At 54.7% G+C, this 16,494-nt stretch overlaps 1 protein-coding gene across 1 annotated transcript; it reads left to right on the forward strand.

Annotated features, from left to right (window-relative positions):
- Positions 1-214: 214 nt before the first annotated feature.
- On the forward strand, positions 215-11,439 carry LOC143833693 (surfeit locus protein 4-like). The gene is made up of 6 exons (XM_077329800.1): positions 215-371; positions 4,125-4,311; positions 5,925-6,001; positions 7,752-7,795; positions 8,141-8,327; positions 11,152-11,439. The coding sequence occupies exons 1-6, from the start codon at positions 321-323 to the stop codon at positions 11,416-11,418; spliced, it is 813 nt and encodes a 270-aa protein (XP_077185915.1). The 5' UTR covers positions 215-320; the 3' UTR covers positions 11,419-11,439.
- The last annotated feature ends 5,055 nt before the right edge of the window (positions 11,440-16,494 follow it).

A 16,494-nucleotide genomic window follows, 5' to 3' on the forward strand; every position in this document is an offset into this window, starting at 1 on the left:
CATTTATTTTGGCCTTGTTCTGCAATACAAAGAAATCCCCGGGGGAGGCAAGTCCGGCGTTCAACGCGAGCTCGGAAGTGTCGCCTGCGCACAAAACCGCCGCTCCTCTACGCCCCGCGGCCGGACCCACGTGGCCTCCCTCGCTGGCCGCGCCGGCTCACGTGATCCCTACGTGGTGGGCGGGGGAAGGCCGACCAGCCGCGCCCGCGATTGGCTGCGGCGGCGGCCCCGCCTCCTCCCTGGCCGCGCCCCCTGCGGGGCGGGGCGGGGCGGGGCTCGGCGTGAGCGCGCGGCAGGGCCTGGCCTCGCCTCAGCCGACCATGGCGCCCAGCAGCGATCTGATGGGGGCGGCCGAAGACCTGGCCGATCAGGTGAGCCTCCCCTCTCCCCGCGGCCGGGTGGTAGAGTCCGGCCTGCCGGGGCTGAAGGGGCCGCGTGTCGGGACGTTCCATTTTCCTCGAGAGGGGGAGGCGGGCGGCGGGAGGAAGATACCACTGCCCGCCTCCCCCTATTCTTCCCTCGCCGCCCTGCGGTGGAATAGGCGTCCGGAGCGTACCATTCACAAATAGGGGGGGGAGGGACGAAGACATGCTAATGGAGGAAAGGGGAGCGTGGGCGCCTCCTGGCCATGCTTTCCTTAAAGGCGAGGCTGGCCTCTCTGTCCTGCAACTTCCTGGGTGAATCCATCCATCTATTGCCACTGGCTCTCCAGATGCCCGTGGACTACAATTCCCATGAGGCCCTGGGACAGGGCCTCATGGGAATTGTAGTCCACGGGCATCAGGAGAGCCACAGGTTGGCCGCCTTTTGGCTTCAACACTCTGCATGCACTTTTACGGCATCCTTTGATAGGACCATATTGCCCATTCCCAGCTCCCCAGACATCACTGCATCGGTCCGCACAACAACCCGACAAGGTAGGCCGGTGGTGTCGCCGATGGAGAGCGAGACTGCGAGCCAAGCCCGGGTGGGACTCCCGCGGCTGGCTTCTGTCTGTCTTGCTTTGGGCCCCTTGGACGTTTTCGGGGTCTAGCCTGTCACTGGTGTGGAAAGCATTCCTTGGGGGAGAGATCGGACTTTGCTGAGTTGGGTGGGAACGACCCATGCTTTTTCCAGGCCTTAAATAATGATAAAATTAAGTGTCCGCAGGTTGCAGGCGACTTTTGGAAGCTAAGGAGAGTCGGCCGTGCTTAGTGCTTGGATGGGAGACCCCCCCAAGGGAGTCCAGGGTTGCTACGCAGAGGCAGGCAAGGAAATCTTACAAGGTCAGACCAGCCTGGACCATCTAGGTCGGGGCAAGAGACGAACAGAGGTGGTTACCTCTGTTCTTCTCTTGCCCTGACCAAGATGGACCAGCTGCTCTTGGGAGCCCTCTAAGATTTGCTTGTTCAAGGCAAGGGATGGGCAGTGATGGTTGCCCATTGCCTGCCTCTGCCTAGCAACCCAGGACTTCCTGCCCATCCAAAGATTAACCAGGGCCGATCCCGCACAGCTTCTGAGATCTGGTGAGAATGAGCTAGCCTGGGCCAGCCAGGTCAGGTCAAGAGAGAAACAGGTGGTTTCCCTTGGCCTGCCTCTGCCTAGCAACCCAGGACGTCCTGTGTGTTCTGCCATCCAAGCACCAACCAGGACCTACCCTCCTTCGATTCCAAACTATGCTGACCTCAGGCTAGCCTGGGGTGCTTTCAAGCTGCTTTCAGTGCCTAGCAGTCTTTAAACTAACGCCGGTAGAGTGGAATTCAGATATTGTGCACAAAATCACAGCCTTGGGCGCTGCTTCAAGCAATTTAATTATCCTTTGCCTGTTGCTGCATCCTAGAATTGCTCTCCAGGTTGAGCATGGAAGAAAACAGTCATTTAAGCACTCTTCTGTGGTTACCGTAACCTGACTCAAAACCTTCACCTGCCTGCCTCAGCCTAGCCTGTTTTGAACCGGCAATGGTGCTTCAAGGTTCGGGACAGAAAAATGCCAGAGATTTGTTAATTGGAGGTACCTGGAATTGAGCATGGGAGATTATGCGTCCAAACCATGCACTCTTTGATGATATCACAGTTCCTCATGTACTACCATTGATGGTCCCATACAGCCCCATACAGGTAAGTCTGCCCCCACACCTGCACAAGGAGACTGCAATATTTAAAAGTTGGAAGAGGCCTCAAGACCATCCAGTCCAACCCTCTGTGGCCATACCACATGACCTAAAGCAGGGGTGGCCAGATTGTGATTTTCCAGAGGCCCATGGACTATGATTACCATGAGCCCCTGCTGTGTCATGCTTAAATGACTTGGAGACATTTAAACCCCTGCTGTCTGCTCCTCAGGAAAAAAAAACAGCTCTGCTGTTTGGTTGCTTTCTGGTCCCCTCCAAAAGCCACGAGGAACAAAATATATGGGTTTAAATCGCTGGGGAATATTTCACCCCTTTTTGCTTGCTGCTTAAAGCCGTGGTGAGCAGGAAGCTGGGGGGGGGGGGGTGAAGTGGCTCAGAAAGCATTTAACCCCTGCTTTCTGCTCCTTGCAGCTTTTTGCTCGCAAACCGATTCAGTCTGCAAATATGCCTATTGGTTCATGGATTGATTTGTGATTCAGCCACGGACCGTACTGCAAAAAAGCAGGGCGCAGGGATTCCAGTGCTTTCCTGCCCATATATCCCCTGCGTGTTAATCTGGAGTGAAGGAGTGTGATTGTGGTTTGTGTACTCTTGGCTTAAATGGGGGTTTTTGACTCCTTTCTGTCAGTTCCAGCTTTGAAGGGCCTCTTTGTGTTAAGGGGAAGCAACAGGTTCTTCCACCCTGAGAAACGACTCCTCTTTAATCTTCTTTTTGATAATTTTAAGATGTCATCTGAAAAAAAAACTCTGGTTTCCTGCTTCCTGCTTGGGTTATCTAGAATCCTCTGACTGCAAGAAGATAAAAAGCACCCCAGAATGTGTGTGTTTCTTCGTGTGCTTGCTTGACGCCTCTAATGCAGCTTCACTTTTGAAAACATGGATTTGTCACAAGGCAGCTGCATACGCATGCATGTTCTAGCACAATTGTGCACTGACTGGGAGGATCCATCCGTGAATCTTCTGTGTCTCCTGAAAAATATTTGCGATGGGGGATTGGGAACTCTCAGGGGCTTTTTCTTTCATGGGCCAAGTTCCTTATTGCAGGGGTAGTCAACCTGTGGTCCTCCAGATGCTCATGGGAATTGCAGTCCATGAACATCTGGAGGACCACGGGTTGACTACCCCTGCCTTATTGCATCTTCCAGAGTCCTTGGGTTGAAGCACTAGAGAGGGAAATGACCCTCTTTGACTTAGTTGGTTTCCCCCACTCCTCCTTGACCACGCATGAAGCCGTCTTGGGCTGAATCAGACCCCTGGTCCATCGTGGTTTGGTCCAGTGGTTCTCCAGGGTCTCAAGCAGAGGCCTTTGACCTCACTGGCTGCCGGGTGCTTCCACTCTGGTGCCAAACAGGGATGCAGGCTGTGCCACCCGATCTCCATACTCTGATAAACACCCACGAGAGACCCGCAGTGTTTGACTTGCCGCGTAGAGTACGGAAGACAGAAGGGCCTGTGTCCATGCTTGGCTCCTGTGGCCCTTCCTTGCGTGCCCAGGGAAATGCCAATTGCCACTTTGGGGTCAGGAGGAAATTTCTTCCAAGCCAGACTGGCCAGGGATTATGAGTTGGGGGCATCGTCTGGACATGGAATTGGTGTCACTGTGCGTTGGCAGGTAGTTGTGAGTTTCCTGCATTCTGCAGGGGTTGGACTAGATGACTCTGGTGGCCCCCTCCAACTCTAGGATTCAGATACTTGGTCTACATGGGCCATTAGAGTGGTCCAGCATGGCTTCTGTTGTGTTCTTATGTCTGGGGCAGGGATGTTCTGTCTGTCTTCTTGGTGCTTGGTGTGGGGCACCATGGGAGGGCTCCTGGAGTTCTGGTCCTGCTGGGGGACCTCCTGATGGCTCCTGGATCTTGGCCTGTGTGTGACCCAGAGTGTTGGCCTGGAGGGGCCACTGGCTTCTCTGATGTGCTTGCAAGATGCTCTCACTGAAGGCCCTCTTCTCGTCCCGTTCCGGCTCTCCCGAGGCTCGGCCGCCTGACACTCCCTTCCCCTTTGCCTCCCATCTAGTTCTTGCGCGTGACGAAGCATTACCTACCTCACCTGGCTCACCTCTGCCTCATCAGCACCTTTTTGGAGGACGGCATCCGGATGTGGTTCCAGTGGAACGAGCAGAGAGACTACATCAACCTGTCGTGGGGGAGCGGCCTCATCTTAGCCACACTGTTTGTCCTCGTCAACATGTGTGGGCAGCTGGGTAAGGGCGCCCGTTTCGGGGCTTGAGGAGAGAGGGCACCGGACCCTCCGTGGGGTCCCTCGAGAAGGCTGCCTCCTCCCTTTCCCTTTCCTCCCAGACCTATCTGGGATGCCCCTTGGTGCTGGGACAGCATTCAAAAGGCAAAGCAGCTCTCCTCTTCTGGCGCAGGGGTCCCCAGCCCTATGGAATTTGGGCACAGGTCAGGGGCCACAATCCCAGAATGGCCACCACAGGAGCCAGTCCCCAAATTTCTTGGACTGAGGTTGCAGAGGACTAACAGCAACCCTTCAGCAGAGTCTCTGGGTAACAGGACGCCTTTCAGTCTGACCACGCAAAACCTAAAAGGGAACGAAAGCCTTAACAAAGTCAGGAACTCAAAGGTTGAGCTGTAAAACAATATAAAATTTTAACAATTATTTTTTAAAGTGCACCAATATATGGTTAAAAGCAAAGTCAAAACTATATTTAAAAACTAGACAGATCAAGCTGCACATGAACAGACCAAATGTGTTTGGACCATACCTGGGTCTTCCTCAGTGGTCGATAATATTAACTAATGCACTCTTCTCTAGAACCAATTATGAAGGATCGCTGGGTGGTCAAGGGACGTCCAACAAATACTGGTAGAGTGTTTCTTTTTGGGGCCCCACCTTCCAAGAGACGTAATATCTAGGAACCCCGCTCTCAGCTACTGTATCGTTCTGCACAGAGAGTGCATCTCGTATGTGTGTCAGAAAAAAAGAAATTTCAGTCGGCCCAGCCAGTTAAAAGTCCCACCTAACCCCACTCATGGAGGGCTCCAGCCGTTGCCCGAGAGTAGTTTTTGGGGAGTCAGGGATATAATGTTCAGTATTAGGTGAATATTTGGTTCAGTATAATCTGCTTTTGGTGTTGCAGCCCCTTGACCAAGGTGACCCAGCTAATGCCAGTCTCATCAGATTGCCAGCCCTGGTGAGTCCTTGGCTGAGGGGCTCCCCCGGCCCCCCTCAGGAAGTCCAGGGTTGCTCTGCAGAGGCAGGTAGTGGCAAAAGACCTCTGCGCTGCTGCTTTGACCTGGATGGCCCCGGCTGGCCCGACCTCCTCAAATCTCAGAAACTGAGCAATGTCAGTCCTGATTCCTACTTGGATGGCAGACCCCCAAGGGATTGTAAGGTTGCTACGCAGAAGCAGGCAGTGGCAAAACCCTCTGTCCTTTTCTTGTCTCGGAAACCCTACGAGGTCACCAAGAGTCAGCTCTGACTTGATGGCCTCAGCTACCCGATCTCATCCGATCTTGGAAGCTCAGCAGGGTTGGCCCCGGTTGGCACTTGGGTGGGAGACGGCTGTGCAGAGGCAGAAAATAGGAAACCACCTCAGTTCTTCTCATACCCTGAAAACCGCTTGAGTGTTTGTGATCAGTCAGCTGCACGTCCCATCACATCGTGGAATTAAACCAATTCTGGATTATCCTTGCGAAAATGGGCTTTTGTACGTTCTTTAAAAGTCAGACGAAAGGAGCATAAATCTCTTGGGGCCGTTGGTAGGAGCAGGGCGTGTGGGAAAGCAAATCGGCACGTTCTCTCCTTGTGCCACCGCTAAAGGGCCTTCTCCTTCCTCCCTCCCTTCCTCTCCAGCTGGGTGTGTGCTGGTCCTCGCCCGGAAGTTTGTTCCTTACGCGTGCTTCGGCCTCTTTGGAATCATCTTCATGCAGGTGAGTCAGGAAATCGAAGGAACATCCTTTGGGACCTGCAGGGAAGAGGATATCCTTGGGCATGAAACCCAGGACAAGGCCTGACAACCCAAGGACATTCCCTGTCGGCCCATCTGCAGGGCTCTTCTGAGGGTCTTCTCAGGGGAAGGCCTCGGCCTCCCTGCCCTGTGGCTGGCCCTGCAGAGGAACTGGCTGGCCCCTGGGTGAGACGGGAGGCTGGACTGGAGGGACCCTCCCTGGCCTGACCCAGCAGGGCTCTTCTGAGGGTCTTCTCAGGGTGAGGCCTCAGCCTCCCTGCCCTGTGGCTGGCCCTGCAGAGGAACTGGCTGGCCCCTGGGTGAGACGGGAGGCTGGACTGGAGGGACCCTCCCTGGCCTGACCCAGCAGGGCTCTTCTGAGGGTCTTCTCAGGGGAAGGCCTCGGCCTCTCTGCCCTGTGGCTGGCCCTGCAGAGGAACTGGCTGCCCCCTGGGTGAGACGGGAGGCTGGACTGGAGGGACCCTCCCTGGCCTGACCCAGCAGGGCTCTTCTGAGGGTCTTCTCAGGGGAAGGCCTCGGCCTCTCTGCCCTGTGGCTGGCCCTGCAGAGGAACTGGCTGGCCCCTGGGTGAGACGGGAGGCTGGACTGGAGGGACCCTCCCTGGCCTGACCCTGCAGGGCTCTTCTGAGGGTCTTCTCAGGGGAAGGCCTCGGCCTCTCTGCCCAGTGGCTGGCCCTGCAGAGGAACTTGCTGGCCCCTGGGTGAGACGGGAGGCTGGACTGGAGGTACCCTCCCTGGCCTGACCCTGCAGGGCTCTTCTGAGGGTCTTTTCAGGGGAAGGCCTCGGCCTCTCTGCCCAGTGGCTGGCCCTGCAGAGGAACTGGCTGGCCCCTGGGTGAGACGGGAGGCTGGACTGGAGGGACCCTCCCTGGCCTGACCCAGCAGGGCTCTTCTGAGGGTCTTCTCAGGGGAAGGCCTCGGCCTCTCTGCCCTGTGGCTGGCCCTGCAGAGGAACTGGCTGGCCCCTGGGTGAGACGGGAGGCTGGACTGGAGGGACCCTCCCTGGCCTGACCCAGCAGGGCTCTTCTGAGGGTCTTCTCAGGGGAAGGCCTCGGCCTCTGCCCTGTGGCTGGCCCTGCAGAGGAACTGGCTGGCCCCTGGGTGAGACGGGAGGCTGGACTGGAGGGACCCTCCCTGGCCTGACCCAGCAGGGCTCTTCTGAGGGTCTTCTCAGGGGAAGGCCTCGGCCTCCCTGCCCTGTGGCTGGCCCTGCAGGGGAACTGGCTGGCCCCTGGGTGAGACGGGAGGCTGGACTGGAGGGACCCTCCCTGGCCTGACCCAGCAGGGCTCTTCTGAGGGTCTTCTCAGGGGAAGGCCTTGGCCTCTCTCCCCTGTGGCTGGCCCTGCAGAGGAACTGGCTGGCCCCTGGGTGAGACGGGAGGCTGGACTGGAGGGACCCTCCCTGGCCTGACCCAGCAGGGCTCTTCTGAGGGTCTTCTCAGGGAAAGGCCTCGGCCTCTCTGCCCTGTGGCTGGCCCTGCAGAGAAACTGGCTGGTCCCTTTTCCATCCTGACTCCAACTCTGCAACGGCCTTCCTGAGGTTGCACAGCTGGCCGTCTCCTTGGAGACTTTCCGTTTGCCATGACTCTCAAGAGGATGTGAAGGGCAGGTATTTTGAAAGGGCGGAGGGAGAGATTTGAGGTTTTGCCATTTCATTTTTGGTTTTCCCTGAGGACCTTTTAAGTATTAACACAAGTCACTTTGTTTTCCAGACTATTGCCTACAGTATTTTATGGGACCTCAAGTTCTTGATGAGGTGAGTGGGTCACGGGTGGTCCCCTTGGAGTCGCAGGGTGGGTTCTAAAGGGGCACAGCCGAGAGGAAGATTGCTCTTGGCCAGAGGAAACCGGCCCTGGAGGTTGTGGGGGTGGGGGGCACACTGACGTTCTTCACTGTCCATGAAGGAGGATAGCTCAGCCTCCAGCTTGGCATCACCACTCGGGTGCCCAAGAAGATTCCCCTCTGCCCTGTTGTTGTCCCTCCGGAGGAACTGGCTGGCCCCCGCGTGAGGCCGGAGGCTGGACTAGTTGTTCCCTTCCTGGTCTGCTCCGGCAGGGCTCTCCTGACATCCCTCCGTTCTCCTCCCTGTCTCTTTCCCCAGGAATCTGGCTCTGGGCGGGGGGCTGCTCCTGCTGCTGGCCGAGTCTCGTTCTGAAGGGAAGTCCATGTTTGCCGGAGTCCCGACCGTAGACGACATCTCACCGCGCCAGTACATGCAGCTGGGTGGGCGCTTGCTCCTTGTCCTCATGTTCATGACGCTGCTGCACTTTGAGCTGGGCGCCTTCACGGTGAGTGCGGCCTGTCCCGCCCTGGAGGGGGAGCGTCGATTGCGGCTGGTGCTTCTCCTCGGGGGGACAGCAGAGGGTTGGCCTGGTTCATCCAACTGCTGAGGATCATAGAAGCATAGAGTTGGAAGGGGCCACACAGGCCATCTAGTCCAACCGCCTGCTCAATGCAGGATCATAGAATCACAGAATCATAGAGTTGGAAGGGGCCACACAGGCCATCTAGTCCAACCCCCTGCTCAACGCAGGATCATAGAATCACAGAATCATAGAGTTGGAAGGGGCCACACAGGCCATCTAGTCCAACCCCCTGCTCAACGCAGGATCATAGAATCACAGAATCATAGAGTTGGAAGGGGCCACACAGGCCATCTAGTCCAACCCCCTGCTCAATGCAGGATCATAGAATCACAGAATCATAGAGTTGGAAGGGGCCACACAGGCCATCTAGTCCAACCCCCTGCTCAATGCAGGATCATAGAATCACAGAATCATAGAGTTGGAAGGGGCCACACAGGCCATCTAGTCCAACCCCCTGCTCAATGCAGGATCATAGAATCACAGAATCATAGAGTTGGAAGGGGCCACACAGGCCATCTAGTCCAACCCCCTGCTCAATGCAGGATCATAGAATCACAGAATCATAGAGTTGGAAGGGGCCACACAGGCCATCTAGTCCAACCCCCTGCTCAATGCAGGATCATAGAATCACAGAATCATAGAGTTGGAAGGGGCCACACAGGCCATCTAGTCCAACCCCCTGCTCAACGCAGGATCATAGAATCATAGAATCATAGAGTTGGAAGGGGCCATACAGGCCATCTAGTCCAACCCCCTGAGCCCCTGGCACGAGATGGAAATATCGCTAAGCATAGTTCCGGGCAAACATTCCCCTTGTGTTCTAGAGTGCTTTTCTAATCCAGGGGATTTCTTCCCAAAAAGAATGTGGTGGAAGGGCACAGACTTTCCTGTACGTTCGTTGAAAAGTTCCTGATCTGAAATGGCTACAGAATCGGCATTATTTGGAAGCCCAGTCTATGGCTGAGCAGGACCTTCTAGTGCCTCGCCCTTCCAAATAATAGAAGGATTAGAGTAAATCAGGGTTCCCCAACGTGGTGCCCGTGGGCACTAGGGCCCTCCCCGGCATTTCCTTTGGTGTCCACTGAGCTTTTCAGGAAGGGGGTGGAGCCATTGTGAGGTGCAGATTATGTTTGTCTCCTCGCGTTCACTGATAAGGAGCTGGTCCCATTTCCCTTGCACTGATTTCCTTCTTCCCAGGAGGTAGGTGGAGGAAGGTATTCTGTTTGGCTCCGCCTCCTGAGGCAGCCATTTTGGGTTTGGCCCCATGGGAGCGCTCCCCATGCCCTCTCAAAATACCAAAGATGCTGATCCTGCGTTGAGCAGGAGGTTGGACTAGATGGCCTGTATGGCCCCTTCCAACTCTATGGTTCTATGATCCTGTGTTGAGCAGGGGGGTTGGACTAGATGGCCTGTATGGCCCCTTCCAAATCTATGATTCTATGATTCTATGATCCTGTGTTGAGCAGGGGGTTGGACTAGATGGCCTGTATGGCCCCTTCCAACTCTATGATTCTATGATTCTATGATCCTGCGTTGAGCAGGGGGTTGGACTAGATGGCCTGTATGGCCCCTTCCAACTCTATGATTCTATGATTCTATGATCCTGCGTTGAGCAGGAGGTTGGACTAGATGGCCTGTATGGCCCCTTCCAACTCTATGGTTCTATGATCCTGTGTTGAGCAGGGGGGTTGGACTAGATGGCCTGTATGGCCCCTTCCAAATCTATGATTCTATGATCCTGTGTTGAGCAGGGGGGTTGGACTGTATGGCTTGTATGGCCCCTTCCAACTCTATGATTCTATGATTCTATGATCCTGTGTTGAGCAGGGGGGTTGGACTGTATGGCCCCTTCCAACTCTATGATTCTATGATTCTATGATCCTGCGTTGAGCAGGGGGTTGGACTAGATGGCCTGTATGGCCCCTTCCAACTCTATGATTCTATGATTCTATGATCATGCGTTGAGCAGGAGGTTGGACTAGATGGCCTGTATGGCCCCTTCCAACTCTATGGTTCTATGATCCTGTGTTGAGCAGGGGGGTTGGACTAGATGGCCTGTATGGCCCCTTCCAAATCTATGATTCTATGATTCTATGATCCTGTGTTGAGCAGGGGGGTTGGACTGTATGGCCTGTATGGCCCCTTCCAACTCTATGATTCTATGATTCTATGATCCTGTGTTGAGCAGGGGGGTTGGACTGTATGGCCCCTTCCAACTCTATGATTCTATGATTCTATGATCCTGCGTTGAGCAGGAGGTTGGACTAGATGGCCTGTATGGCCCCTTCCAACTCTATGGTTCTATGATCCTGTGTTGAGCAGGGGGTTGGACTAGATGGCCTGTATGGCCCCTTCCAACTCTATGATTCTATGATTCTATGATCCTGTGTTGAGCAGGGGGGTTGGACTGTATGGCCCCTTCCAACTCTATGATTCTATGATTCTATGATCCTGCGTTGAGCAGGGGGGTTGGACTAGATGGCCTGTATGGCCCCTTCCCACTCTATGATTCTATGCTCCTGGCTCCGAGGAAGTTGGGGACTCTAGAAATAAATCATGCAGACAAAGGCTACAAAACTGAAAAGTTGCTGGGAACCCCTAAAGTCGGTTTCTTTTTGCTCCCCGTCCTCTCTCCCCCCTCCCGGAGACCACCCTCTGTGTCACGTTTCGGAGGAGCCCTGGGGAAGGCGTTCGTAGATGCCCTGTGGACAAGCGTGGCACTGACGCGGTCTGTTTCCCTCCCCAGATCTTCCAAGACATCTTCGGCATGGTCCTCATCATCCTGGTGGCCGTGGGCTTCAAGACCAAGCTGGCCGCCCTGACCCTGGGGGTGTGGCTCTTGGCGGTCAACCTGATCCAAAACGCCTTCTGGAACATCCCCACCTACCGGCCCCTCCACGACTTCCTCAAATATGACTTTTTCCAGACCATGTCGGTCATCGGGGGCCTGCTGCTCGTGGTGGCCCTGGGACCCGGGGGGGTGTCCATGGACGAGCACAAGAAGAAGTGGTGAAGAGGACGGATTTGGGGAGAAGGGGGGGGGACGGGGAAGGGAGGGGCGGGAGGGGAGGGGAGGGCGTTGGCTGCGACTTTTACAAGACCCGTGTAGAATTTCTGTCTCCCTTTGCTCCATTTCCTCAAAGATTATCATAGTTCACGGTTGCCTTATCCAGGATGGATATCCGTCCTGTCTGAGACATGTAAATTAAAGCCCAATTGGATACACGGATCGGCTGACCTTTGCCTGCTTGGCGCACCGGGCCCCTCCGTGGGCTGCCGTAGCAAAAAGGCAATCGTGCCAGGAGCCTGCGGTTTAAATCGCTGGCTCTCACGCCTTCCGAATCCATGTCTAGAGCGCCCATTGCATCCTGGAGCCCCAATCCAGCCCGGTCTTCGGCTTCTGCGCGAGGCGTGCAGGAGAGAGGGCTCTCGGTTTCGTCCCCTCCTTGAAGGAAGAGGAGGAGGGAGGGCATTGGGTGCCCTGTGCCATGAGGGGCATTTGGAAGTGTGAGGCATGCTGCACAGTCACACAACCGAAAAACCACTTGGGGAAATCTGGAGCTGTTTGAAAGGGATCTGTGGGGAGCGGAGGAGATGGCCCCATTGTTTAGTCTGCCTCCCCAAGAATGGTCCACCCGACCCTCAGTCCATCAAGGGTCCACGCAGGCTGGGAGCGTCTGCCCAGGGTCTCAAGGGGCTTTCATGTCACCTGCTGTTAGATTCTTTGAATCGGACATGCTGGGGGATTGAACCGGCAACCTTCTGCTTTGCCACTGAGCCACGGGCCCTCCCTGGCCTTGCTCTGCAGCCCGCAGCACCGGGGAGCACTCCTGAATATCCCGGGGGGAAAGAGCGCTCTGCCCTTCAGCCGGGAGGCGGCTCAGCCCCCAAAGGACGGAGCGAAACCCCGGGGACGTTTACGGCAGGAAGCATGTCGTATTTCCTGGAGCAGTTTAGGGATGCTGCAGGAGGTGTGCAAAGCCGTATGTGTGTTTCAGGCAGAAGTTCTGTTTTAACAGGATGCCTTTTAATAAAAGCCCCCCAGAGCCCTGCCCACTTTTGAAAAGCCGTTGGTAGGCACCAGATATGGGGATTGATGGGTGCCATGTTCGGGACACCTGGAACAGCCTCAGTGTATTCTGACACCCAGCCCTTAGCAGTTCAGGACGTGACTTCCCTTTGGCGGAGCTTGGAGACTTGCTGTGTTCCCCAAGCTTTCTGCATTGAGCAACACGCCTGCCCAGGCCCTAGGCCTTCCTATTGTCGGAAGCTGCTAGACCAGTCTGGTGTCCTCGCTGCCTGTCTCCTTGGAGACACTGAGACCGTGTTAGCTGCCGCTTAAGGTCTGGGACAAGGTGGTGGGGCAGTCAGGTGCCGCTCCTGGTTTAATCCAAGAAGGAAGTTTATAAATGAAAATCTATGTTTCCCAGTAAGCACTGGGCCTCCCCAAACAACGTCCCTGTCAGTGTCTGAGGGTCCCCCCGGGGGTAACATGAAATGGTTACAGGTCTGAAGGTACATAACCTCCACGAGCCGACACTCAAGCATGAAACTGCCCTATACTGAATATGACCCTGGGTCCATCAAGGTGGATGGCAGCAGATCTCATGGGCCTTAGAGGGCTCAGGTCAAGGACTTTCCCATCCCCTCCTGCCTGGTCCTTTTAGCTGGAGATGCCAGGGATTGAACCTGGGACCTTCTGCCTGCCAAGCAGGGGCTCTGCCCCTGAGCCAGGGTCTCAGGCCAAGGTCTTTCCCATCCCCTCCTGCTTGGTCCTTTCAACTGGAGATGGTGGGGATTGATCCTGGGACCTTCTGCCTGCCAAGCGGAGGCTCTGCCACTGAGCCAGGGTCTCAGGCCAAGGTCTTTCCATCCCCTCCTGCCTGGTCCTTCTAACTGGAGATGCCGGGGATTGAACCTGGGACCTTCTGCCTGCCAAGCAGAGGCTCTGCCACTGAGCCAGGGTCTCAGGCCAAGGCCTTTCCCATTCCTCAGATACAATTGTCACGGAATCAAAAATAATCAGCTGGGACTTATCGATGGAGTGAGAGAGCTGTAAATCTGAACGGATCATTTTCATTCCATTCTCTTATCTCGGAGGAAGTGTGCGTATCCACGAAAGCTCACGCTTAGAATAAAACTTTATTCTCTTCACTCTAAATTTGTTCTGCTGCTTCCGAGCCACACGGCTGCCCGCTTGAGTCCACCTTAATTGGTGTGATATTTCCACAGAGTCTTCTGCATCACCTTCTTTTCAACGACTTCAGGGCTGACTCACAGACCCCAAGCAGGTGAGGGTGGGGCAGGGAGTATGGGAGGGGGGGAAGAGGAATTACGAAGTAGATTCAAGTGGGTAGTATTGGTCGGAAGCATCAGAACAAGTTCAGACATTGCCTCCGAGGAAGTGGGCATGCCCACGAAAGCTCATCCCTTGAATACAACTTGGTTGGTCTTAAAGGTTCCCCTGCTGGATTCTAAATTTGCTTTGTTGATGTAAAGTTAGTTTGGACACCCCCCTGCCCATCGACACACAGCTCAACCTGGGAGTTTCAGTGGGTGCAGTTTACCTGGGCTGGTATCGCCACCTAGTGGCAGAAGTGAGGCCAAGCATCTGAGGAATGGCTGGGAATGGTGCAGATTAGACGGAAGTGCAAAGAAGTCCCAAGTTGGTTATTTTCTCAGTTTATATTACTATTATAATTATTAATTTGAATTATGTCCTGCTGTCTTGTTGTTGTTGTTGTTATGTGCGAAGTCGTGTCCGACCCATCGCGACCCCATGGACAATGATCCTCCAGGCCTTCCTGTCCTCTCCCATTCCCTGGAGTCCATTTAAGTTTGCACCGACTGCTTCAGGGACTCCATCCAGCCACCTCATTCTCTGTCGTCCCCTTCTTCTTTTGCCCTCGATCGCTCCCAGCATTAGGCTCTTCTCCAGGGAGTCCTTCCTTCTCATGAGGTGGCCAAAGTATTTGAGTTTCATCTTCAGGATCTGGCCTTCTAAGGAGCAGTCAGGGCTGATCTCCTCTAGGACTGACCGGTTTGTTCGCCTTGCAGTCCCAGGGACTCGCAAGAGTCTTCTCCAGCACCAGAGTTCAAAAGCCTCAATTCTTTGACGCTCGGCCTTCCTTGTGGTCCAACTTTCGCAGCCATACATTGCAACTAGGAATACCATAGCCTTGACTAGACACACTTTTGTTGTCAGGGTGATGTCTCTGCTTTTTAGGATGCTGTCTAGATTTGCCATAGCTTTCCTCCCCAGGAGCAAGCGTCTTGTAGCGGGTTACAAAATAAGCCCACATAAAATACAATCCCACATAAAATACAAAAAAAACATCCTCCATGCAGTTTACAATTCATGGCAGTAACAGACACCCTCTCTTCCAACCGGTGCAGCTACTTGGGGTGCCAGCGGGATACTTAAGCCAACTACCGCCAGCCAGGGAGCTAAGAACGGGGTGTCTCCCTAGGGTCTTCCATGCCCTGGCTTTGACCACAGACCTGGCGGAAGAGCTCCGTCTTGCAGGCCCTGCGGAACACTGACAGCTCTATCAGGGCCCTGAGCTCTTCCGGGAGCTCATTCCACCAGGTTGGGGCCAGCACTGAAAAAGCCCTGGCCCTGGTCAAGGCCAGGCGAGCTCCCCTGGGGCCAGGAACGGCCAATTAGTTGGTACCCACAGAGCACAAGGCCCTGGGGGGGGGCGTAGGGCGACAAGCGGTCCTTCAAATATGTGGGGCCCAGATCATGAAGGGTCTTAAAGGTCAAAGCCCTGTGCATGATGATGATGACGATGCCATCCATTCAGCCATGTCCAACCTACGGGGATTCTATAGGAAAGTCTTTGCCATGCGTCCCTGTCTCTGACTGCTTCTTTTAGCTGGTTCACGGTCATCCCCGTATCGGCTTTGATCGTGTTGAGCCAGCGGGTCCTTTGGCGACCACGTTTCCTTTTGCCGCTGACCATGCCGAGCATTAATGATTTTTCTAGTGAGTTTGATCACATGATGTGTCCAGAGCAGGGGTAGTCAAACTGCGGCCCTCCAGATGTCCATGGACTACAATTCCCAGGAGCCCCCTGCCAGCATTTGCTGGCAGGGGGCTCCTGGGAATTGTAGTCCATGGACATCTGGAGGGCCGCAGTTTGACTACCCCTGGTCCAGAGTAACTAAGCTTCAGCCATAATATCTTCTAATGACAGAGTTGGTTTGCTCCTCTCCAAAACCATCTTGTTGGTAAGTTTGGCTGTCCACGACATTTGCAGCCTTCGTCTCCAACACCCTAATTCGAAAGCATCTCCTCCTGTCTTCCCTCTTCAGAGTCCAGCTTTCACAGGTCTAGGTTGTTATGCATAGCATTGCCAACCCTGGGTGGGGCAAAACCTGGAGGTGTTCGGAGCAGAACCTGGGGAGGGTGGGGGTGAGGCAGGGGAGAGACTTGAGCAGTGTATATCATGCCACAGTTCCCCTTCCAAAGCAGCCTTTTCTCCAGGGGGACTTGGACCTCCGCATGCTCACCACAGCCGATCACCAGGTGCCACCTGGAGGTTGCAAGCCGGAAAGAAGAATCACCAACGGCAGTCCAATAAGCAATTTATCATGAATATATACTTGGTCTGTTATCGTATAATAATATTCAAAGTATTCTCAACGTCCAGCCGGAACGGGTAACTAGGTTTGTACCTTGTGGCGCTCCAGATATCCGTGGACTACAATATTCCCATAGGCCCCTGGAAGCCTGATGTCTGTGGACTACAATTCCCATGAGCCCCTGCCAGCCAGATGTCTGGACTACAATTCCCACGAGCCCCTGCCAGCCAGATGTCCGTGGACTACAATTCCCATGAGCCCCTGCCTGCTGGCAGGGGCTCATGGGAATTGTAGCCCATGGACTTCTGGAGAACCCCAATTTGGCCACACTTCCATCATTCTGATGGAATACATGGTATACTACTCGTTAACCATTTTGAGTGGGCTATAAAAATAAAATTATAATTATTACATCACTCAGCAGCCATTTTGAGCTTCCCGTGTCAGATGCTCAGAAATGGGGGAGGCCCTAGCCCACAGTATGTCAGTCTGTGGGCTTTTA

This window comes from Paroedura picta, chromosome 3 (genome assembly GCF_049243985.1).
Source record: "Paroedura picta isolate Pp20150507F chromosome 3, Ppicta_v3.0, whole genome shotgun sequence".
Classification (NCBI taxonomy): Eukaryota; Metazoa; Chordata; class Lepidosauria; order Squamata; family Gekkonidae; genus Paroedura; species Paroedura picta.